We start from the raw sequence: 25,865 nt of genomic DNA on the forward strand, positions 1-25,865 counted from the left end.
CCCTAAATAGCTCTTTTTATAACTGCAGGTAGCATATGCAAAAATCATGATAAATACCAGAAAGTTTGGGTGGTTTTGCATTTCTTTCTAGGCTGCTAAAAAAAGCTGTCATATCCTCTTATATGCCCTTTCTGGAGTGATAGGTGTATCTTAATACCAGTGGTTAATTTTTGCTGAACAATAGGCCCCCTTTTTTTCCTTTCAGCCCTCTGAAATGGAGCTGCCAGGAGCTTTTGGATTAGGCTTTATCATCAGGCTTGAGTTAGGAAAGCCTCGTGGAGAGTACGTAGCCAAACACAACATAGAAATCAAATTATGGGAGAGATGAATGCGAAGTTGTTAAATTAATTTTGTTTGTTCCAGCCCACTGGAATGTTTTTAACATGAAGAAAATAATTCTTTGCAGTGTGCTTGGCCTGGCCAGCACTTAGGGCTGTATTAGCATGCTACATTTGCCTGCAAGCGGCAAACAGGTTTTCTCCAGGCTTGAGTGAGCCCTGGAAGACAAGGCTAGCCAAGAGGCTGGCTTGCCCCCCGCCTTCCCCGGCGGGACGATCTGCAGCGAAGCGCCTGTGTCGAGCTTCCCGACAGCCGCACACATCCAACAGCTGGAAATGCTGGCGGAGGCTGCCGTGTGTCAGGTCCCTGTGCCTCCCTCCGGATGCACCCATGCAGTCCTCCCTCCGTTGCAGGATGTTTCCAAAAGGCAGGAGCCAACACGTTGCCCGGTGCCCAGCAGAGATTATGCCTGTCTGTCAGCCTGTGAGCTTTTTGTTTTTATTGCAAGAGGTCCAGGACGTGACAGGCTGAGGGCATCTCTCATGCCACGAGACGTGCCCCTTGATACTGTGAACGTGCTCGCTCGCTGAGCGCTGCCAAGGTTTCGCCCCTGTGCCCAGCCGGGCTCTTCTGCCTCCCGGAGCACCAGTTAGCCCCGGCACAGGGCTGACGAGTCCATATTGGCTTTGGTATCCCAGTGCAGGTATCTCTGCTCAGTATTGCATTATGCCACATAAAGACATCCTGAGATCCCCCTCCAAATTTTCATTATTCCGTTGGATCAGAATTGAAAAGAGAGCATTAGTAATGTTTTCTCTAAAAATAACTGAAATCTGCTATTTCAATGTCAAATGTTGCTGGTTGTTGGTTTTCATTCTTTTTTTTTTTTTTTTCTCAAGCAATCATGAATTCACAGGCTTGTTTGCTTATTTAGTTTGGGGGGGAAGAAAAGCTTGTGTTTCTCTTCAGTGTATTCTGATTCAATCCGGAGGAGAGTGCAAACTTCTTCCTCCCCGCCCCAGCCTCTTTCTGCATCTCTGTTTGTCCTTCAGCTGCACGCTTTGCAAAATCTGTAGAGGCTTCTTAGCATTTAAAAAAAAAAAGAGAGAGAGAGGAGTCAGTGATTTTTTTAAACTTCTTCCCAAAATCCAAGGCGCACAGAATTTCAAAAGGAAAATTAGATCTCTGGAAAATGCCAGTTGTTTTATAGATGGTCAACTCATTACTTTTTTTTTTTTTTTTTTTTTTTGCCTTTCGACATTTGCTACATTATTATGTATCACTTTAATTAAATCATCAAATTGAATTACTGGATCAAATTTTTTTTTATTCCATTGTGTCCTGAGCAGGTTTGGTTAAATTAATAAACCATATGCTTCATTTTATAAAAAAGGATGATTTCTTTTTTGCCCATTCATCAATTCAAAAGCTGTAAAAAATAGCGGCTGAACAGAAAATGTTGGTTATTACTTAATTACAGCAGGTTCTTCCCATGTGTCTCAGAATAATTGGAACAAAGTCCTACTAAATGATAAAAAGTTTGTAATATTATTTACTGTGAAATTGGAAATTCAATCTTCTTTTAGCTGGCTGTGAACACGATTTGTCCTAGTCATGCAGTGGCCCCAGTCAAAACATGTTAGCGTGTGTCTCAGTGAAGTCACTGGAGTCACTCAGCTGCTTAAAGGTGTTTGTGACCTTGGATCAGGGTACATGGTCATGGAGGGAGGGTCTCCCAACTTTGAGCCTCTCAAATAGGTCTCCTATTTACCTTTGGGAAATACCTGCTGCTGTGACTGTCATGAACTATTCTGAATTGCATCAAAGCTGGTGGCAAGGAGTCACATGGAGTAGAGGATGGGAACAGTCCCCTCTCCCTTGCAGGGTGTAGGGTTGTTGTCTGGGAAACGGCTCGCTAGAGGATGGGTCAACACGTGCCAGGGGACACTGCGATTAAGTTAAACCTCTTCATTACATCTCTTGTGAAGGTTACCTGGTTGAATTATTTCTAAAACAGTTTGATGCTTGATTATATTAAAAATGTCATTCTCTGGATATCCTTCTGGAGAAGGAGGGCTGGATAGGACGACTTCTAGGTCTGGCTAGTCCTTCACCTGGGGCTCCCACCTCTGATAGGCTTTGGTAGGCTTTGATTAGGTGGAACGGTAAAGGCTGGCCTGGTATTTCTGAAGAGTAATTCTGTAATGACCAGGGGCTTCAAAGGTGTAATTATCAATAAGCGGTGATATAAGTAAGAATTGATTTGACTATCTCAGCAGAAAGAGGTGAGCATGGAGAGGCACTCCAAGGATCACAGAGCTCTGTAAATCCTGGCAACAGCAACAGCTCTGGACCATGCATGAGAGGCTAGTTTGGGTTGCTCTCTTTTCTGGCTGGAAACTGTACTGTACCACTGACTAGAGTCAAACTGCTTCTGCAAAGAGGAGGGGAAGCAGTTGTCCTTCAAGTAGAGAAGGCAAGAGTGTAATGATCTTCCCTAGCAACAGGGACCACGGAGCACAGGGAAGCCTGCATGGTGTGGACAGGTGTGGAGTCACACACCTTCACTGGAGGTTTTCAGGAATAGATCAGACAATCTCCTTGCCCCCTCTTGCCTGCACCACTGTCCAAACCTGGGAGAGAGGCCATTGCCCAGCCGCCGGAGCGTGCCTGCACGCTCTCAGCTCAGTCCAGGCTGCTGCTGCTGTCTCTCTGCCACGCTCTCCAGGTCTGCAGGTGCAGTGCCGAGAGCGGGGGTGAGACAGAGGGAAGCGGTTTGCAGGCAGCAGGCTAAGGTGTCGCTTCTGGCTTTGTGGCATTGTCTGCAGAATGCAGGTTTGGTCCCTTCTGCTCAGCATAAATGGAAAATTTTACTTGTTTTGTCAATAAACAAGTGATTAGAGATACTGCAGGGTTTGCTTTGCTGGATCCTTCTGTGCTGAGCAGAAGGATCTGCTGCAAAACTGTAAAACTGTCACTCCTGACAGGAGCAAACACAAACGATCTTTCCGACCCATGTGTATTTCTGTAATATATGTTTCCTTATTTTGTACAGGCTAGTTACAAAATGTGAGTTATAACTGCACAAATGCATTTGACAGGTCTTTTTCCATTGTACTGGTAATATTGGTGTTTACAGAGTTTAATCATTTTTATTTTGGAACCGTAGCTATTTCAGTGATCTAGCAGCAGAGTTAGTTACATGAACAACCTGAAACTCCAGGCCTAGGAGTAGACGTTTTTCCCCTTCAGTGCAGCCAAGACCCTTTAGAAGTGAAATATGTCCAAATATTCACCCTGTCACTTACCTGCAGAGTGCAAATAAGATGACTGCATTGGCTTTAAATATAGAAGTAGTATTGGGAAAAATAATTCTGAAAACAGCAGCAGTGTCATGGGCTGGGTGACACCCTCACTTTTCCTGGCAGAAGAGGCCAGCTCCTTTGCCACGGCACATGCATTTGGGTATCATTTCAAGTGATTTTTTTTGGTTCAGAGTTTATATTTGGAAAGGAAATGTGAGAATCTGTCCTGAATTGTATATTTTAAACAGGATTTTTAAAGCTTGGAAAAATCTACACTCTTACAGTTGCAAAATGCATGATGTACCTTATAGGTAGCATATGAGTGCCATCTAGTGTTCTTCACTCGTACATTGACCTTTACATTTCAATTGCTTCAGAAGTATTTTCTTAGCGCTGTGCTCGACACTGCACTGCATTGCAAAGTGTATGTGCCGGGTTGGCACCCCGGCTTAGTCTTTCCTGGAGAAGTTTGGATTTTGGCACACGAAATAAACAGAAGCCGTGTTTCTCCCTCTGGTTAAGCCATTCCCATGCTGACCTGTCCACTGCCTTCACCCTGGCCAAGAAGCAACCTCTGCCTCCTCCATCCATGGACGGGGTCAGAAAGCCACAGCCTTCGGAGGCCAGCCGGTGGCTCCCGTGCCTGTTAGGAGAATGAGATGGCCAAGGGCCTTCTTAAGAGTGCTGCTCTTTCCTGGATTTGTACTGTTTTCCTGACAAGCAGTTTAGAGGCTGTGAGGGGAAATATGTAGAAGGAGGAGTATAAAGTAACTTTCTGCTCATGTGCAAAAACATACTGGGTTAAAAGGAATAGACTTGCTGACCCAATGGTATCGCATTTTCAGAGGTTCCAAATATTTGCAGGCCCTGGAAAGCAGGCCAGAATTTTTATCCCCTTCATGTGACAGGAGGCTGTAGTCCAGGGAAGCTGTGGCTCGAGTTTAGGCGGACTTCTAAAGGTTCAAATGCAGAGTAATTAAGTGACCAAGATAAAGTATATGTGCAAATGTCAGAATTGAAAATAAGTGGAGAAAGAAGCAACCTGCCTCCAGAGAATGGATTCCCTTTACTCTGGAGAGCAGAAAGCAGCTGCAGGTGGTATTAAATCCCGTTGGTCTCAGTGGATTGCAGCCTAAGCTACTACTGTAGGCAAGGCATTAAAAAAAACCTGGCTGTTAGAGTGAAGTACAGTTCTCCCTGTTTACTCTTGGTTATTTCAGAGAGCTTCATATTTGTTCCTTCTTTTTTAGCTTGCAGCACTCCTCCCGTCAACATGAAAGTGCAGCCTGTGAACAGAACAGCGTTGCTTGTAACCTGGAACCAACCAGAAACAGTCTACCACCCTCCTATCATGAACTACATGATCTCCTACAGTTGGACTAAAAACGAAGATGAAAAGGAGAAGACTTTCACCAAGGACAGTGACAAGGACCTGGTAAAACCACAGCATCAACCATTGACTTATGTCTTGAGCTGTCCTTATATTGTTATTTTCTCAGTAGAAGGAAGAAGAGTAGGAAAGCTTTTGTTACATTACAGACAGGCTAGTGTTTGACTTGCAAGGAATTGCTTTTAAAATGTTCAGCATTAGTTGAAGATTGCCTAATAGATCACCCAAAACACTGGAGTGTGAATTTATAGTTTCTGTGAGTGTATAAAGGACTAAATCTGCAGACACCTTTTCATATTCTGTTGCTGAGAAGTAGCTGGCTCAGGAAATAGTTAGACTCTGAATACCTTTCGGCTCTTGTTCAGCTCACAGATTTTCACAGTAGAGGCCTAATCCCCCAAAATCAAGTTGGTCACTGTGCGTAGCCCCTTGCAGGCTTTGAAACAGCTTCTGATCAGTAAGTGCTGCCAGTAGTAATAGTTGCATGGTCAGAGCTAGAAGATTATTGTAGAGTGGCCTGTATAAGCGTTGCCTCAGTCTGGCTGTGAGAGAAAGAGAGGGAAGAGCAAGACGGTTCCAACATAGATGGAAACACCAGTCTATCCCCTCCATTTAGGATTTGATCTGCTTGTCATTCTTGTCCAAGTGGAAGCAAGTATTGTACCGGTCTTTAACATTCTCTGCATATAAAATCAAAGTGACATATTCAGGTTTGAAAGGCTTCCATTTATTGTTAATCAAAGAAAGCCTCTAGAATAATGAAATCAGTAATTGTATATGCACATGAGAAATGCAGCAGCACAGAGTGTTATTTCTAATGACTGTTATCGTATTTTTTTTTTCAAATACACAATCCTCTGGGGCCATTCAATCAGTTAGACAATAATACTTCTCTTATTCCCTTAGATGAAGATTCTTTTACTTCATTTCCATTTATATTTTCAATTTCCCTACTAGACATTGTTATCTGGGTCACATTAGGGAATGATGTGCCTCACAAAATCAGAAAGAAATCTATTGAAAGGCACCCAAGGTTATGATGTATTGTAACCTCTCTTGTCACAACTCCACACTCTTAGGGGACTTTTTTTTTTAATCAGTAATAAGGAGGAGAGTGTTAATCAGCAAAAATGATGTGGGCACAGCGACAGCATCCTGTTGTATGTAAAAGAAATAATTAAATGTGCAGAGGATGTGATGGAGCGATAGCTTGGAAATAAATTGCAGTGAGACCCTGTGCTGTGCAGTAGAGCTTGGAGGTTAAGGAGACAATGATAGCTTAGTCTATTTTCGGGGCAAGAGAAGAAGGAAGCAGTTTTTCAGAGGAAAGTGCAATCCACTTTCAGTGCTCTGGCAGAAACAGCTGGGCTGTCCCATCTTGAAACAGAGCTAGACAGTGTTTTCCTAAAGGACTTATTGGTATTTCAAATGGCCCATGCAGCTACAGGTGCTCTCTTCTGCAAGACAAGAAATGATGTGACTGTGGACTAAATGCCACCCAGAGGAGCAGCATGAAGGCAGCAAGGCAGTGTCTCGGGTTTAAGAGTATGCAGGGACATCCCAGCCCACCATCATGCCTTACAGGCCACCAGCTGCTAATTGCCATAGCCAGTTTGTTGCAAAATAAACAGTGGGTTTGAACATATAATAACTTTTCAGGGCTTATCTCAGGCTTGGAATTTGTACCTCCACCCATAAAAACTTCATTTTAATTTCTGTGAGGTTGAATGATTTGAGGGTTAGGGTTTTCTGAGGAGAGTGGAGACCTTCAAGCATGAGGCATGAGAGCAGACGTGGGGCATGCTCATTTCTTTCCCATGGGCAGAGCCAGCAGAGTCTGGGTGCAACACGTTGATCCCAGGGAAGTCAATTGAACTTCACCTGGACCTCTCCAAGGGGAGCAGTGACTATTCCCCTTTAGAAATAAGTTTGTCTTAGATGGCACATATGTCCTGTGTTAGCACAATGCTTTATATATTGCAAACTGATCGTGGACAGTCCTGTGGGGGTAAAAAACTGAATAATATCTATTTTTTTTAAACAGAAGGCCATCATTAGCCATGTCTCACCTGACATCCTTTATCTGTTCAGAGTTCAAGCAGTTTGCCGAAATGAAATGCGTAGTGACTTTAGCCAGACAATGCTCTTTCAAGGTAAAACAAACAAACAAACAAACAAACAAATGTATTTTTAAATTAAATGGCTCTGTGTGTGTTTAACATTTTCTTTGCAGAGTACAGTATGTTGTGGAATGATCTCAGAAGACGTTTGAATGCATGTAGACAATGCCAATTCCAAACTGTGGCCAGTGACTTTAGCAGAGTCCTCTTTCTAATGATGGCGGTTTGCCTACTGCACTCTGTTGGAAGTGGTGTGTCCGTTCTTATGAGAATACATAGCTTTTCTTCACTAGTTTTATAAGGCAAATTCATCAGCGACTGCTTATGCATCAGAGGCTCAGCTACAGCAGAACGAGAGTCTGATTGGTGTCTGTGTTACATAAAGAGGAAAGGAGATCAGTCCCACCTTGACAGCCACATGTAGGGATTCTCAGGTTTTTACCATGCACAAAACCACAGTGATTTTCAAAACACACATATTTAAATGAGAGCTAAAGAACTGGCTGCTAAACTGTCAGTTGTCATGGATTTCCACTGAAGCGTGTTTGACAAGTCTGGTGAAGTTGAGATTTGTAGAACTTGATGCTTTTGGTTTCCGTAAGTGTCAAAGTTTTACTTCTCCCCAGGAATTTACTTCTAATTGTTTTATTCAGTAGGGCAAAATTCACCTCTGCTGAGAGCACTCATCCCATGACATTCCTAAGAAATGTAGACCTAGGAATGGGTATTGGAAAAACAAAACAAGTGTAGAGTTAAAAATTCAAATTCTGAAGTGAAGCAGACTTAAATCACTTGGGTATTATGCTGTATATGGAACAAAATAATAAGAAGCATTTTTAAGAGATTTTTGGAAAATATGCAGGTTTTAATGCTAACTTGTCAGTCATTAACATCTGAAGGATGTCAAGCTGTGGACACAATTCAGTTCTGTTCCAGCATCCCTGGTGCATGCCGCAGTGTTAGCAGCATCACAGGGATCAGACAAGAACTGTCCTGTCCAAGCAATATCTTTTATATAGCTCTCAATTTTTTAGTATCTCAGCAGAGAGTTTTGGAGTTCAGTTTAAGTGCCAGGCAGGAGTCAGAAGCCTGTGTATTAGTGATTCTGGCCTCTTTCAGCAGATAGTAGAAGGGAAAGATTCTCTGAAATTTGATCATGATAACCATTTAGTTCCAGTTAAAAACAAAATGTTATTGACAGTTTTGTCAAATATTCCTTGTGCTCTTTAGCCTTTCGTTCAAAAAATTGGAAGTGACAGACACATCTGCAGTAGGAGTAGATGTTGCATTTCCTTCCATGTCTCCCCCAAAAGTAGGTGTTCTTCTAATCTTTGGCTGTTCCAAAGATCTAACTTTAAAAAAAAAATCAACCTGAGCTCTCAAAACATTCTTCAGAGTCTCATTATTGTACTCAAGATAAATAGCAATAAATAAAGATAACATATCGTAAGGGCAGAAAGAAGTTGTTATCCTCAGCTATTCCAGCTTCTTGTGTGAGTCAGTACAGTTCATCCAACTTGGATTTGAAGGAGAACATATGTTTTCTGACAGTGAACTTAGTCCAGCATTTCCAGTCCTGAGTAATTAAAGACAAACGAATCATCTTTAGACATGAGTAGTTAGGTGAATAATATCAAGCAACTTGTCTAGAGAAGCTTAACTTTTCTCCAGACTGACACCACCATAACTGATCATATTTTGGACTTTGCTGCATGCAGCAGGCCTTCTCTGATGTTTCCCTGCCAAGTCTGTGGTTACCAGTTCATTCGCGGGCCTCCATTTCTCTTCTCTCTTGGCATGTTTAGTCATAGCAATGTTCAGCAACTGTTTAGCAAAAATTGTGTTGCGATGTCGCTATCATCTCCCGTCTCCCTTCCTAGTCCGCTTAAATGTTGTTATTCTTTGTTTCTCAGCTAACACTACTCGAATTTTCGAGGGGACCAGAATTGTGAAAACAGGAGTGGTAAGTTGTGGACGTAAATCACTGCAGTGAATTGACGGGCATTTGTAATTTGTGGTGGCGTTCCCACCAGGTGGCAGCATGATGTTGTAAATCTGCGGCGGGACCGCAATTTCCTACGGTGCTAGTGGTTTAAACCCTGCGCAAAAGGCTTCATAACCTGCGTAAAATATCGGGTGAGATTTTGGCTTTCTAGCCTCAGATTCCAAGAAGTTTTAACCACTGGCGAATCATGTGTTAGAAAAACTTCCAAAACAAATATTAAGTGCATTTAGATGGGATATGTAATCTTAATGATGACAATGGAAATAAATTTAATTTATTTTATTAACTGTATGACCAGAAGTATATATGCAACAAGAATCAGGCCTCACATACAGCATATTTGCTTTTCCAGTGCTTTAAGGATATCTGCTGTTGTGTGAATGAAGCCTTAACAAGCTGTTTGTTTTAATTTTAATTCAGGTGAGACTATAACAAGTCACTAAAGCTGACCGTTGTATTCTGGAGTCAGAAATGTTGATACTTTTACAGTAAAACTGGAATACACCATTTCAGTTTTGCAAGCATCTGGTTATTTAACATTAATCATCCATAGCCTTAAATTCTTGGCATTCAGTATACTAAATTGTTCAGTCAAATCTATGGACTGAATTCATACTATTGAATTTTCTCTACATATATTATTTTTGGTTTTATTCCATTCCAGTTTGATATGCTCCCTAGTAAATGAGTAACACATACAGAGCTTGAATCTGAATTATTAATGTTTTTAAATGATATATAGAGGTATTCTAGATGTACAAAATCTGCTGTCAAATTTTATTACTCAGTCTAGCTTTGAGACCGTACATGCCAAAGAAAAGCAAATCTCACAATGCCTTAGGGGTTCACACTGATAAGTATCCAAAAGTTTAGATGCTTATTTAAAGTTTTGGCTGGAAATCTCTAAAGCACAGGTTTTCTTCTGAGATCTCAGGTTCTCTGTGATTGCAGCTGGTCAAAAATAACATGAGAAGGCAGCCTTTCTTGTTTTGCTGCAGCATTTCAACTACATGGCCTGATTGAAACCGTGAATGGCAGAGAGATGCAGAAATACTGTTAAATTACAAAGCCATTCCAGAAATAGAGAGACATTTTATGGTTTTGTTCAAGGTTGAGTAGCACCTGTGTAACCCTTGTTTGTCCGTGTCTGGTGTGTGCGTTTGCAGCTCATGGTCCCCTTGGTGATGCAGTCAGTGACATGAGACATGTTTGAATAAGTCAGAGAGGGAATGTGGTCCGGGCAGAACTGTTGACCCCAGCTCTTCTGCAGATTTACTCCATGTCTTTAGCCAACTCTCTTGAGTGCCTTTTTGCAGATGTAATGTAGGACAGTGAATTACTTGTCTCGTTCTTTGTTAAGGTTTATACCGGGGGGGTTTATTTCAGAGAAAGCATATGTTAACATGCACGGAGCATGCATGCACTTAGTTGAGCAGCTTGGTTGCACTAAGCTAACCAGCAGGGAGAGCGCTGCGGGATGGGGCACGCCAAGCCCACGCGTGGCCGCCGCAGTCTGGCCATGCCGGTAGCTGCCCTGGCAACTTTGGCTAGCGGGAAGGCTCCTGATGCCCTCCAAGCCCTTCTCGACTTCCCAGCTGGACCTGCAGCAGGGCTTCTCTAACGAGAGCAACGCTTCGCTGCTTGCTGCAGTGCCAGTGCTTAGGAGAATAGTGCTGGTCTCGGAAGGTAAATTTAGAAAATAAAAATAGTACCGTTTGAGGCCCTGACAATGTGTGTGGGAAGACCCAGAGCTTCCTCCAGAGCTTCCTCCAGAGCGGTCCACCAGCCCTGCCTGCCCGGTAGCGGCACAGCTCGTATTTTTGGACAACGCTTATGTAACGCCACATTTTTAAACTTCTGAGGATTAGGGCGCTGTGAGTAATGCCGCTAAACTCATTAAACTTCTTCAGATCCTCCCCCACCCCGAGAGGAAACGTTACTCACAAGTAGCCAGCGATGTGGGTGGAGAAAGCCCCGCTGTCAAACGAAGATAAGAATAAAGAGACTTTGATTATAATGATTGTTTTGAAATGGCAAACGCAGGGACGTTTCCTCCCGTCATCGCTTGCCTTGTGCCTCGGTGGCTAGTGCTTTTTCCGGCTCGGTCTTGCGTCCAACTGGTGTGAATCCACGTCTCTCGTTTAGAGAGGCTAATGAGCGGGATGGTGTGTGTGTGTGTGGAAGCCCAGGCAGCACGGCCGGGGCCCCTGCTGATGCTCTCCTCTGTGTTTTCTCCCCTGCCCTCTCCTCAAGCCCACCGCCTCGCCGGCCTCCTCAGCCGACATGGCGCCCATCAGCTCCGGCTCCTCCACCTGGACCTCCGCCGGCCTCCCCTTCTCCTTCGTGTCCATGGCGACGGGGATGGGGCCCTCCTCCAGCGGCAGCCAGGCCACCGTGGCCTCGGTGGTGACCAGCACCTTGCTGGCGGGGCTGGGCTTCAGCGGCGGCGGCATCTCCTCCTTCCCCAGCAGCGTGTGGCCCACCCGCCTCCCCGCGGCGGCGGCCCCCAGCAAGCAGCCCGGCCGGCCGGCGGTGGCCGCCACCGAGGCCGCGTCCTCGCCGGGGCCGGAGCGGGACGCGGCGCTGACCAAGGACGGCGAGGGAGCGGAGGAGGGAGAAAAGGACGAAAAGAGCGAAAGTGAGGATGGGGAGAGGGAGCACGAGGAAGAGGAAGAAAAGGACGCGGAGAAGAAGGAGAAGAGCCGAGCGACCGAGGCCGCCGCGGACGTGCGGAACAGCACAGAGCCGCCGCGAGCCACTGGTGCCCCCAATAGGACTGCGGGCGAGGAAGGAAACGAAACCATATCGGGTCCAGAGCGAAACCAAAACGTTGCCCCGACGGATGGACATCCCACGGAGGAGACCTCTGCGGCAGCAGAGCCTCAGCCTCCGCCTCTCCCCTCCACCCAAGTGCCGCCAGTGTTCACCGACGAACTTTACCTGGGCAAGAGCCCACGGAAACCGGAGACAACGAGGAAGCCTCTTCCAAAGGAGGACCACTTTCCGGAGGAGTACCCCTCAGATAACAAATTCATCACCATCAACCCAGGTGAGTGACCTCCGGGGAACTGTTTTTTCCCCACGTAAGACGGTCGGGTAATTACACAGACCAACCTCCGTGCTGATTTCCAGGAGATACAGCACTGTTGCGGTGCCTGGCTTCCTCGCCATGGGCAGGTTATTGCAGGGCCCGGTCCACAAATTGTCACTGGGGGGAGAAGAGGGGAGAGGTCGTCTTTCAGTTTTGGGGGGAAAGATGCATGCTACCTGTGCTTGTTACTAGAAAAGGAAGTCTGGAGAAACATTAACCCCTAATGTGCTACACGAAGAAGTTTGCTTAAAAAACCAAAGGGGGAACATGGTAGACTACAGCTGTGAAATTAATTTGGAACAGCGGTTGCTGTGCCTAGCTGGTGTTTAATGGGAAGGTTGCTATGTATGTTATAAGCTAATTTAGTTTATCTGCAGGATTCTCCCTGATTTTGCTTTGAGATATTCTCCCAAATATGGGATCGTTGCCGGCTAATTTCTCACCACAAAACCTACATGCTCTGATCTTGCAAGACAAGGCACCTTTTGCACTAGGATTACCTTACTTCTTTTTTTCCTGTGAAGAAAACTGTAGTCGGGCAGAATTTGTGGGTATTCTACATTTGTCCTGAATTACTGTTTCTCCTGTACATGTCAACCCTGCATGTACGTGCCAGCTCCTCGGTACGTGTGCAGTGAATATGACCTTTTGAAAGCATGCACAGGTGCTCTGCATGTGCAGTAAGTCCAGCAGGTTTGGGATTTGCTGCACAGACCTATGCAAACAGATGTCTGGTGGTGTTCCCAACTTGCTGTGCGGAAAGTCCAGGCCATATGCACGTATTTCTGCCCACCAGGCACCTGCGAGAAAAACAAATCTTAACTGCACAGGAACAAATGGACTACATTCATATGGATTTGTTTGCAGAGGCAGGACTGAGATTTAGAAACAATGGCAAGTTTGAGTGATTATGTGTATTACTGCAGCATCTATAAGATAATGTACATTCTAGGGAGTTTGGTTTTTTGACTGTTACTCTTTATTTTGCTAATCTACAGGCTGTTTTGTCATTTTGTTTTTCCATCCAAGCTCTTCTAGAGTTAAAATACTGTGGAAAAGCTCCAGTATTTATTTCTCCTTACATTTATTAACACACAAATGCAGACATTGTGCTCTCAGGTGTTGTTCAGAATCAATTTAAAAAATAAAGCTAAATCCAAACTTTAATAACATTTATTATAGACATGCTGACCTGACTAATGCTGTGAATTGTAACTGTTCGATAAGAGAACAGATTACCAGTGATGAAGCTGAGCAACCCGCACCAAGTTTTCCTGATTTTTTTTTTTTCAATACACTGCTGTTTTTCTCACTCTTCACCTGGAAATTTTCTTCAAAGTCTGGTGTTCCCACTCTGTACGGTCTGAAATGCCTGACAAACAACTTTCAACATGCCTCTCACCCTAGTCAGCTTCATATCAGGAAGGAGGGAACTTGTCCTAGCTACACATTGCAATGCTGAGGGTAAGCATTCACACCATGTAAGTTCAAACGCTGACAGTTTGATCTGTCTGGGCAAATCTGCCTCTTGAATAGTTCTCTGCGGTTCTTCTTGCCTTCTGCTTCGCTGTTTCTCATGCCCTAGTTTCTCAGATGACCCAAATTCCATGTCCCTTGTATAAGCCCTAGCAAATGGTCCTGATAGCTTATTCTCAGCTTAATGTAAATTGAAGGAAAGATGGGTAGCTCTAGCTTCTTGGCCAATGACAAAGGGTTTGTTATTAGATTGGTTTGTATTCTGTGGTGAGGCTAAGATGAAGACGATGAAAATCAATGAGGAGTTGGGGAAATATTGTTAATACTGCTCAGTAGTTGTTACTGGTTGTTGTGAATTGTAGCCCTTTGTCTGTAGAGGTTTCAGTTTTCTTTTAGCATATAGAGAGCTATCACTGGAAGTGGTTCAGTACAGCTTTGCCTCCTACTAGAGGCTCTTTGGTGAGCTCTGCTCACCTGCAAGCTGCCCTCCAGCTTGGAGGCTTGAAGACTGCATGCAAAGACAATCAGTCTTGAAAGGACTCTGCAATGAGGTTTTTCCATACTTGTATGGAGGGAGGGAGGACAACTTCGTAAGATCACTGCACCAAACAAATCAGGCTTCCATGTGTAGGAAATGAAATCTGAAGTGACCTGCACATGTTGGCTGGGGGAACACATAAGCGGAAGGGCTGCCTGTTTCACCCAAGCTGGTCTTAGTTACATCTTGGCTAAATCTCTGGTGGCGCACCCAGTATGTGGGGAAGGAACTGTAGCATATTTTCAGCTTCACAGTCAAGCTCTCCCAGGTTTGTCAGTGTATTGAGCTTGGAGGCAAAGGGGCTGGAGAGGGTATTCAGAGACTAAGAAGGGCCCGTTTGTGCCATTTCCCCCAGAGTAGAGTTTCATTCCCTCTCCTTGACTTCCAGGTGGGAAAAGTTAGGTTGTTCACAAACGGGGTGACTCCTTGTCCAGTCACTGGGAAGGACCCATTTTTTTCAGCTCTGACTGGGAACACTTGGAGTTTTTTTCTTATAGGCTTCAGGGAAAGAGGCTTCCAGTCTGGAGCACTTTGTACCAGGTGTGAGGATCTTGTCCTTCCAAGTCTCTTCAGGGAAATCCTTCTCCTCTTTGCATCTTTACCACTCAGGCACCTGCAGTAGATCTGCCTTACCAGGAATTTGCCTAAATGCTGTATTAAATTGGCCTGAGTAAGGCTTGGCAGGCCTGTTGGGAGTGCTACCCCCATGAGAAGAGCCTGTGAATGCAGGAGAAGGAGCTTTCCCCAGGGCTGGGCCTAGGCTACTGAAGACACCTGCCAGCAAAACCCATGCCTGTAGCACTGGTTGTCAGCCAAACACCAGTGCGAAGCTTAAGACTAATTGCTTCAGCTTAATTTTTCCAGAGTAATGTGGAAATTCATTATCCATGCAAACAGACCAGACATAGCTCATGCAAGTAGCTGACTTCAGGGAAACTCCAGGTATAAGCAAGACCTCCTGTGAGCAAGGGCCTTCAGTGTTTTTCACAACAAGGTGAGCCTGAAACAGGGGCAACAACTCACCGAGCTAAGAGGCCATTGCCAAAAGTATCTAAAATCATTCCTGAGCATCCGGACAGATAAAAGAAGGTAAAAGTCACTTCCAAAATGAGCAGAAAGAAAGTGCTGCAGCTTATTATGTCCCATAGAGGGCAGAAACTTCTCCAGGAAGGCGTTTTTTTAAAAAGCTGTCAGGGTTTCAAAAATGTTTTTGCGAGGAGAAAGTTTAATCATTTTAAAGAGTAGAAAATTGTTTCATAACAATGTACACTTGTAAAATTAATTATAGAGCATCAAATTAGCAGTTGTAAGGAGATAACTGAACGGGGAAGTACTCATGAGCGTGGATGATTAGAGGAGAACAGGGAACACATGAGAAATTATGGGGAAAGTGTGAGGCCAATTAGTACAGCAAGGCTCATTTTCTTTTAGTGCTTATTTCACACGCACATACACACACCTCTCCTGAGGCCATGTCATTATTTTCCGAATGGCGTTGGCCTCTTCTTGTCTGGTGGTATCGGCCAGCACTAATGATTTCTTCTGTCACTGAGCGCTTGCTTGCATTCCCCTCTTTCATTTTCCTGCTCATCCCTTTCTCTGTTTTGTTGCCCACATTAGACTAATTGTATCTTTGATCTGCAACTGTTACAGCTGCTCAGCATTGTCCAGGCCTCTGAAACCTGAAAATTAGAAAAACGGCAATTAGAGTGATGCTCTACAAAAAAAAAAAAAAAAAAGAAGAAGAAGAAGAAAGAAAAACAGCACGATTCAGTTTTAACAGGCTAGAGCAGATATTACCCCACAGAATTTTGGTTTGTTGTGCTGGACGGTTAAGCAGATCCTTTGTGTTTGGTGGGGGACAGCGAATGTGCTTCCTGCATGCTGCTGTGAGCAAAGTAACGTGTTTCCCGTTGGGGCTTTCGCCCGAGTCATAAGCTGGGACAACGAACAACGGAGACATGGGTTTGATCCAGGCTTCAGACGAGTCCTCCCATCCCTCACCGCTTACCCGCTCACACTGCCTTTCTCCCACGAGAGGGCTTTGTAGAGAGGTCATGATGCGCATGTTAAATTCCAGGCCTGGTATATGCCTTTAGCCTGGAGTGAATTTTGGTTTTTAGACCATCTTTGCCAGGTCTGAGGTTACAAAAGCCTTTTGGGGATAACCTCATTAAGATAATTAAACATCTGTGTAATTCTTTCTTTCTGCATGCGTGGTAAGGATTATTAAGCTGTATTTTCATGTGGCACTTGAGCTGCTTCGTGTGGCAACTTAGGAACAAACAGCAGAGCGGCTTGTAAATAAAAGAACTGGATTATTGAGAAGATTTGGGCTGTGTAAACAGTGTGAATATCGGTTATGTGACACCAGGATTAAACATTGTTGGCATCTGTTCATGAAACAGTGAAAAGCCATGCTTAGTTGTGTACAACCGCTAAGTGTGAGTGCTGCAGAAATGCCTTTAAAGATGTTAAAGATCTTTAAAGAAATAGGGAAAAGATGGCTGCACGCTGATGTCAACTTGTATCAAAGGTGATACGATTTTATGAAAAAGAAAAAAAATTTTCTTTGCCTTTTCGTAGTTAAATAATATGACTGGCGTTATTTTTCAGAATTAATCGATAGCTTTGTATCATTCTCTAATTTCATTTACTCAAGGAAAGATGAGCAGGTGCCGTTCTTTCAAATGGCCGGCTATCTGAGACGGTTCTGCAGAGGGGGTTTCTTCTGGCATTTGCAACATTTGTATTGCCGTGGTTATCTGTATCTGTAATGGTACAACAAACAGAACTCTGTACAGGCGGCTCATGCAATGTCAAGGGATGATAAAGGGAAATTTCAAAGTAAAAAGCTGTGTAGATTATATATTACAGCTACGTTGCTTATTATAGCAAGCAGTGTTACTTATGGGAAATAAACAGGTTTCTGTTCTCAGGAAGCAATTACCAAGAATACACAGAAAGACAGTAGATTCCTGTGGTTGCTGAGTGCCTCTTTCGTGCCCTGACCTTTGCTCATGAGTTTCACTACCAAAGCACCCCTTGCTGTCCCAATGGTCTCTAATATTCCTGCTGCCAGGGATTGAACTGGATGGGACTGCTGAATGAGTGATTCACAGGAAAATGATAGTTATGGATTTTTCCACACACAAGAGTGGATTTAGCGATGCTGGGACTTGTGTCGTGTGGGACCTCCTGAAACAGATATGCTGTAAACATTTTTATTCCTTCCTACGAGGATGAATGCCAAGCCAGTAAAAGGCAAACTGAGTTAATTCAATGATGGCATATGCCACTGGAAACTGTTTACATTTTTTTAGCAAAACTGGAGTTTCCTGGTCCATTTTTTAAGCATTTTTATGCCACAGTACTGTGTGTGGTGGCCACAGTTACAAGAATATGCTATTGGCCGAGGCTCAATATTCTTGGTTTGGAAAAGAGGGTGAAATGCTGATTATTTTCTATTTTACAATATCTTTTCATGTGCAAGCACAGGAATATATAAAGGCCCAGCTCTATCTTTTGTGTGTGTGTGTGTGTTTTCCTCAGCTCTTTTTCTCCTTAATCAGAGTGCTGCCTTTCTTAGGCCCTTCTGCCATGGCACCCAAGAGACACCCACCAGCAGTCCAGCTGTACCACTGCGTTCTTCCAGCCTCGGCTGTCAATCTAGTGCAACGTTCATTGGCACTGGTTTGTTTAAGCTCTCTTAACACTTTTCTTAAGCAGAGAAAAACACCTGAGACTTTCTCTTCCTAGCCAATACAGGAATGGTCTCTCTTTTTCTGAGGCGCTTCACTGCTTGGCCATTCCCAACTGGAATTTCGGGGTCAGCAGTCAGCATGCGCGAATGGCATTTGCTGTTCTGGCACTCAGCATATTGAGCACTTTCTTATCCTCGTATCTGTGGTGTACGGAGTTGGCAGGGTTAGATAAGCATGTTCTCCACAGCAGACTAAGTAAGGGGAGCATCGTGAGCATTGCAGAATAAAATAGTGTGTATAGGGACTCTAGCCCGTGCTGTGCTTACAATGGAATTTAATTTTCTTTCCATGCAACCAGAAACATATGTTTTTGTGTTGAAATCTGTGGAGGTGAAACTGAAAGAATACTGTCCTTGGAGAGATATGAAGCAATACCGTAATAGATGTACAGGGGCACATCTGTTCTGTATGGTGGGACTATTTGGCTCGCCAAGTAAGTTTTATTGCATTGTATGGTTTTACTTTGTCCCTTTTACCACTCTAATTAATAACACTTACCTCACCAGCTTAATTTTGTCATCCTATTAAATGATTTGAAATGCACTGATAAAAACTGATGCCTCAGGGCTTATGATTTCTGCAAGTTTTGCAAATGCAGACAATAAGCCTTTGTTCTAATTTTGGGGCTGTTCTTTTCCTTACTCTTTGCTAGTCAAGGAAATCAAAGACCTGTCTTAAAAACGGTATGTTGGATTTTATTAGTATGCTGCGAAGGCTCGCTATGTGCTCTAAGTAAAGCATCGTGCCTATTCTGCAAAGTTTGCACTGTTGGTAACCTCAGTAGCCCTTTTTACTGAAGTTGAAGACAACTGACTACTCATCTCTCTTTTGATCAGTTCTATACTCAGTGCACGTTCACTTCCCCCCAAACATCCCTCTGATTAGCACCTCATTTAGGCCGCCTGCTAAAGGGCATTACCTCCATCAGCCTAGTTCTTAAAACTAGAAAGATTTCTTGCTGGGCTTGCAGCAGCCTGCAGCCTTGCTCTGTTTTCAGCAGTCAGGCAAAAGCATTTACAATTAACCTTTACTTCCATGTTAGTTGAATTTTACTCCTGCCTATGGAGGAGTATAATCTAAATGCTATTAAAATAGAGTATGACTTCATATTATGTGACATCTGGTGACTTCCAATTATCTGTGTTTTGCCTGCCTACGGTGAAAAGGCAATTATGTTCTTCTGGTTGGGTTTGCAGCAGTTTCAGAAGATATGATAATACAATACAGAACGAGGGCAAGGAAGCACGTTGGTAAGGCAAGACTCACATGGGCTAATAAGTAGAAATCAAGTGTGTACATTTCAATCTTTGTTCAGATCTGAACACTTATCCCTTCCCATTATGTCCTGTTGACAGGTACTGATCAACTACCACTTGTTTGCTAGGTAACATGAATGAAATACAGAATTTACTTCTATATTTCTCTTTTGCATTTCTTTCTAAAAACTTTCATTCTTCAAGTCTACATGAATTTGCACAAATGAGATGTCTTTTGAAATAAAATGTAGATACAGTGTCTACTTTGATGGGCTCCAATATTGAAGAACCTCTGGACATTAATCTTATGTATGACACAGTAATTTTAACATGGTGTTAGAGTCATGCAAGTAGTGAAATGGAGTTACTCCTCAGGATGTTGACCATACTTTAATTTTGTTTAAAACCTGTAGAGTAATGATTTCTTCTGCCAGAGCGCATACTATCCACCCGTCCATCCATCTTGACAATCCATATGCCAAAAAGTCCTTTCATATGCAGTAACTCACCAGATTGTAACAATTTAGCAGAAAATGTGACATGACACCCAACATGTTGAGGGGTTTTTTTTGTTTTTATTTTAAGAGTTACCAAGAAATTTATTTTTGAAGCAAAGTATGACACTGAGCTTTGCAAACAGAGCTGTCCTGTAGTGTTGAGAAACAGGGTGCGTTTACCTGCAAGCACTGATGACCAAGAAAAACATTTACGTTCTTGTTGTGGTGGAATGACTCAGTGGGGTACTCCACGTCTGATAATAGGTGCTTGGATGACAGAGTCCTGAAATTGTGTATGAGACTGTAATTATGGGCAGTAGTAAAATCCAAACCATATGCGGTAATACACGCCATACTTTATGCTCTAATGTCTCAGACTAAAGAAAAATGGAGTCCCACCCTGCAATTAGAAGGTCTTTGCTCCGAGTGTTTACTCATATCATGTAAAATGGACAAATTATTTTGTTTTGCTTGCACATCTTCCATACAGTAATTCTTTTTTTCCATTTAGTGATTATTTTTATTATGTGCTTAATACGCAGCTGACAAGAACAGCTCCAGCATGGCCACGAGACCTTCTCCTGGTAAAATGGAATGGATCATCCCGCTTATTGTGGTCTCAGCACTGACCTTCGTGTGCCTCATTCTTCTCATTGCTGTGCTTGTTTACTGGAGGTGAGCCTGTTTGCTGTAGATGGGGAACTGATCATGATTTAAAACACATCTGGGATTTTTTTTTTTAATATGATCCTGTATTTTTTATTTTATTTAATGTTATGGTGATAGATGCAGTAGATATCTCTCTGGAAGCTGGGACAGTGGTATTGGTTAACTGTTCAGCTGTCTCAGATACTGATTTTTGTGTCGTGAAAATAAGGTTAATAGTAGCACTGGTGGAGCCAGCTGTAATGCAGACAAATGTTTCCACAATTAGCCCTTTTTAAATAGCTGTAAAAATGTATCTTTTTCTTGACCTTCAGGAAGGGTGGTCATGGAAGAAAAGCCCAGTGAAATTGGACTTTGTTCCATGTGTGACTTTGCCATAGCTCCCTGTGTCATCTTAACCGGTTCGTTTTCTTGCTTTGACTGTGCTTTTGTGGAGGGGGATAAGCTTGCCTCACGTTATATCGCAATACTCTAAACAGGAGTTCTTTAACATTGGTGAAGCGTTCAGTAGTACAACCTGCAATGGCATGAAAATTAAGATTGCCACTTCTGAAGAGACACCATCATTCATACCAAACCTGGTTTTGGTTCAGTGTGGAGCCTAGGGTTAACACCAACAAATCCATCTTTGATTTAGGGTAAATTAAAACCTGAAACACCTTCATATGCCATAACCAGAACCCAAAGCCACCTCATTTGTCTGACAGTGAAAATGTACCAAGGATGAGCCTCATAGAAGAGTGAGCATTTAGGAATTATTTCAAAATCTGATTAGACAGGACACAGAAAAGTAGCTCTGATTAGAAATAGCAGTCCATTGATCATCATCTTCATAGAAGCAATTAAAAACCTACCAATCTAATTTTAAAGACACCCTTTTTGCTGACAATTAGTTGGTCAAATTGTTGAGTCTGGGAACATTCAAAAGAATATTAATAAATAGGTGACAATACTTTTGTGAAAATCATTTCTATTAACATTTGCAAGTAATTAACATCATTATGGTAATACAATGAATAGAATTGTAGTGATACTTACATAAAAGATGAAATTAAAAAGATTCTGAAGATCCCATTGTAGTACCCTCTCCATCAATATACCTTTTTTCCAAAAGTTCTCCCATTTTTTCTTCATTTGAAGAACTAAACTTGTTCGCATTCATACCAGGCAAGCTGTTGAAGTATGTGGGATATCTTGAAGCAGTGTAACGCAGGGTTGGTAACATTTATCTTGCATTGATACAAAAGGCTCTTCTAAGGAGGAAGGGTTTTGAGATAAACAAAATGCTAATAGCAATTATCAAGAAGAATGTTGATACAACTCATTATTTGGAAAGCATTTACATTTCCTGCAATTTCACTAATGACTCAAGAAATAATTGCAAAACTGGTGTTTGATTCACTTGAGTAACAATACTGTGGTTAAAAGGAAAGGATGTTAAAAGTTGGAAAGTACTTGCTTAGTGATCAATACTTAGAGACTGTAATTGTTGGTAAATATTGATTTTTATTATAGATCATAATATTACCAGAGTATAAAATTAAGATTTGTTAATTAAAGATAAATACTTTTTATCTTTAAAATTCCTAAGTATCCACCTCATAAAACTTTTATTTGTTTAGTAATAACAAGTACATAAACGAAGGAGGATGCATGAACAAAGACCTTAATTGAAACCAAATTACTTTTCCAGTAATCTTTGGTATATGGCAAAAAGACTGCAGCTGCGTTTTATCTGCTCTCTATAATTTGCATGAGTAGTTAACATTCCTCTATAGTTTTGGTAAAGTTATGAACACTGGCATTAATACCCATGACAGCAGTGGGTCAACTTTCTATGTACAATTGATACTAAAAAAATAGGGAGATTAAAAATGAGTGTAGACAAGCAAGTATGTCATGTAACAGTCAAAAGGTTTTTTGATAAATGCAAAGCAACAAATTATGGAACAACAAACCTGAGGGTACATGTGTACTGGCTTCGAAGTAATCTACCCTTTCTAGCTTCATAGTTCTGAGGATCTTTTGAACAGAAAGACTATAAGAAAAAAGTCAAACTATGTTTTAGGATAAATCAACAAGGAACTAGGATACAAATCATCCACAGTAACATTTCAAGTCATACAGACCATGTCACTGAAGTAATAACACAGTGTTTTGTGTGCCCTTTTCGGTTTGGTTACCTTTCCTTAGGAAAAATAAAATGTTTGCCTCTGTGAGTGTTTTAAAGAAAGGAAAAAAAAAGATCCTCAAACACCCCAGAGTCTAATTTACAAGTTTGAAAGGAACAGTGATCTGGATTTTCAGAAAGAAATACTTAGCTTAAAATGTAATGGGTAACATATGGAATAATTTGCTAAATAACACCATCAAAGTAAATAGCATAAAAACAAGTTTGAGACAGATTTTTCAGTGAGGGAAACATGGTATTGAAGTGCACAGCGGAGAAACACTTGTTATGAAAAGATAACCCCCAAGGGGACAGGCGTGCTGGACCAAGCAGTCTTTTCTTGCGCAGCAGTTCTTTGTTCTGGTGTGAGAAAAAGCATTAAAAAACATAACCCAGAGAACCAGGAAAAGCAGAGGAGACATGGGTTACCCTTTGGCAATACGTTTTGAGAGTAAAACAGATGATATGTTCACTTTTGTGTTTTTGAGCAGTTGCGGGATTAGATGATTTGAGAGCAGAGGTGACATAAATAGAACAATGAAGCAGAGCGAAGCCTTCTGCTTGTTTGCTTTGCATCGATGCCCTGCTACCCAGGGACCGCAGTCAGGAGCTGGCGGGGCTGCTAGCGCAGGTTTGGCAAAATGTTTGTCTCTGTTCTGATCCTCAGGGACTCTCGCTCTGTGTCATCATAATGAAATAAGTAAGTTCTGTGATGATGTCTTGTTGTAAGGAAGCTTCATGTTTAGTTGCTTTTATTTGAAAAAGAGAGTAATAGGAAGCAATGGCTGTTTAATGGAGCTTTTCCTGTCTTTAGCTGTTGAGCTTCCATGCTGTGTTCCTTAGAGACTCCTTGAAGATACATGGGAATGGTTTGTCCCACATCTGAATGAGACTCCCTGATTTGCAGAGGTAATTTGCTATTCTCAGTTCCTTTTCCATTTGGGTCCTGGACAAATGGCAAAGGAATATGACTGATCTTGAAGTGAAAGGGTCACTTCCTTCTTTTTGCTGCTGTGACCATCTCAGTAATGAAAAGGGATGGGAACTTGTAGGCAAGCAGCATCTCTGAATTACCTTCCTACTAAAGTTTCCTGAATTTGGTGTGTCTTTAATGACACTGCTGTGCAAAGAGGGCTAGGTGATTTTAATTTGGTAGAGTGGAGAATAAACTAGGTCAGCATAATGAGGCTACAAAAATTGCCCTGCCTGGTATGCCAGCATGCCGAGGAGAGAGCACCATCAAACACACGCAGGATGACCAGAAGCCGTGAAGTGCGCTAGTGCTGGTTATGAACACTGGCCCTCCAGCAGGAAGGACAGAGATGGCTGTAGTTTAACAGTCTGCTGCTGACTGTCTTTGATACCACTTGAGAAGAAACAGGCCTGGCTGGTCCTGGAGCGGTCGTGGGTGCGACGAAGGGGCTGGTGGTCCCAGGAGTCCCAGCACCTGGAACTGATTTCTCTTTTAGCGTTGAGTCCAAGCAGAGAATTTGAGCCCTAGCAGACAGAAAATGTGAGGAACTAGATTCTTATTGATTGTTCAACGTGTAGATCCACCGTGGATTTCTGCAGTGGCATAATGTTTTTTCTTTTTCTGCTTTCATTCCTTTCGTAGTAGTTACTGAAATTGTGTGGGTTTGGGGCAACCACAGAGTATTTCAGAGAACTGTTCACTGTGATGTTAGGATCCTTTTTTGGAGCACTATAGCTCATCTAAGAGTCCCTTAGAGCGTGTGTATTGTAAGCTGCAATTTCCCAAGCACATTATTTTTGCATTTCTAGGCATTTGTTTTGCATCTATGATTTTATCACCCAGACTCTCAGTATGATGAGATCCTTCTGCGGTTCTTCAAGGTCAGTTGAAGATTTGACTTGTATTGTCTGCAGACTTTGCCACTATTATGCTCACAGCCTTTTCTACGAGCTTTGAGGATTGCAGAATGTATTTGATAGTGACCCCCGAACTATTTAGGGATTGAGTGCGACTTCAGTTTTTTTGCAACAAGGCAAGTTCCTACAGCATGCTGTGCCATACTGTGGCTTGAAACATGTCTTCCCTAGCACTTTCACTGTGCTCTGCTGCAGATTAAACAAGTCCTGAGTATTGGGACTGTGAAGAAAAACCAGGGTCACCACCACTTTATTTTTCACAGAGGTACAGGAGGGTGAGTAGAGTTTAGAAATCAACTAAAATACTTTAGACACACCTTAAGTTCTGCCATTTTAGAAGAAAAACTATTTTAAGAGTGACTGGTGACCTTCCACTCTGTTTCCATTCTAGTTTTTAATCTAAACAGTACAATGCTATAGACTGTGGTTTCGAAGGGGAAAATAAGCAGAGAATATTAAGAAGCAATTAAGATTTTAAAGTTTAGCCAACAGCAACTTTTAAATGGGAACTAAATTATAGCCATTTCTCATTTTCAGCTAAGAGGAAGAAATTAATTCACAACTATAGCTGGAGAGTTTTCTCTTTCTTTCTTTTCAGCAGATACCATAATTCACCTCTGAAATATTGCCGCCATCAACATTGTGATCCCAAAGACAAAGCGGGAATATTGTATTGCATTTCTTATTAAATCAAGCTGTTTATACAGTGCTAATATGTTTACATTCAGGAGGGATTTTTGGAACAACACAGCTGCTGCCTTTCAAAGAGCAAGCAAGCTTGTACTGCTTGTTTATAGTCATGTGTGTATTTGAGACAGCTTGGGGAAAAGACGCCTTTAAACTTCCTTAGGCAAAGCCTAAATTTAATAGAGGATAAGAGTTTTCTTAGGTTTTTGTCAAGCATCCTATTAAACTGAGCAGATTCCTTGGGACGAGTCCTGTGACAGAGCCTTGTACTTCTCAGGCAGTGCCTTTCTGTGCAAAAGAAATGACACTGAGTACCAGGAAATGCAGGGTGTTTTTCAGACTCGGTCATTGATTTTCTGCGTGACCCTGGGCCAAGTCATTTGCGGTTCGCCGGTGTTGTTGTTGAACTCGCTGGTGGGGACCTCATCGGCACCAAGCTCAGGTGCTCAATATTTCAGCATCTGCGTTCAGTCACTGGTAAAATAGCACTGAACAAGGCAGGTCAACCGTATTTGTAAATCAGTTTGTAATTTAGAAATGAAAGCTGCGACGTAAGACCAAGGACTATTGTAGTTATCATTTCGAATAACCATGCCATGGAAAACTGCCATTTGGTGTTAAACTCTATTGAACTTTCACTGCTCCATAGCTAAGACAGTGTTAAAACTTCACTGGAAAAAAAAAAAAAAAAGAACTTCTGCCTGTAGCAGGTTGTAAAAAGCTCCAGAATT

General features: G+C 42.5%; 1 protein-coding gene across 3 annotated transcripts in view; it reads left to right on the forward strand.

Moving 5' to 3' along the window:
* PTPRG (protein tyrosine phosphatase receptor type G) overlaps positions 1-25,865 on the forward strand; it is a 412,828-nt gene that overhangs the window by 324,124 nt on the left and 62,839 nt on the right. For all 3 annotated transcript variants that reach the window (XM_067303422.1, XM_067303421.1, XM_067303423.1), the window contains 5 exons: positions 4,835-5,019; positions 7,019-7,127; positions 9,008-9,057; positions 11,353-12,148; positions 20,264-20,396. In XM_067303422.1, coding sequence (XP_067159523.1) covers positions 4,835-5,019; positions 7,019-7,127; positions 9,008-9,057; positions 11,353-12,148; positions 20,264-20,396 — 1,273 coding nt within the window. The remainder of the gene's footprint in view (positions 1-4,834; positions 5,020-7,018; positions 7,128-9,007; positions 9,058-11,352; positions 12,149-20,263; positions 20,397-25,865) is intronic.

This window comes from Apteryx mantelli, chromosome 12 (genome assembly GCF_036417845.1).
Source record: "Apteryx mantelli isolate bAptMan1 chromosome 12, bAptMan1.hap1, whole genome shotgun sequence".
NCBI lineage: Eukaryota > Metazoa > Chordata > Aves > Apterygiformes > Apterygidae > Apteryx > Apteryx mantelli.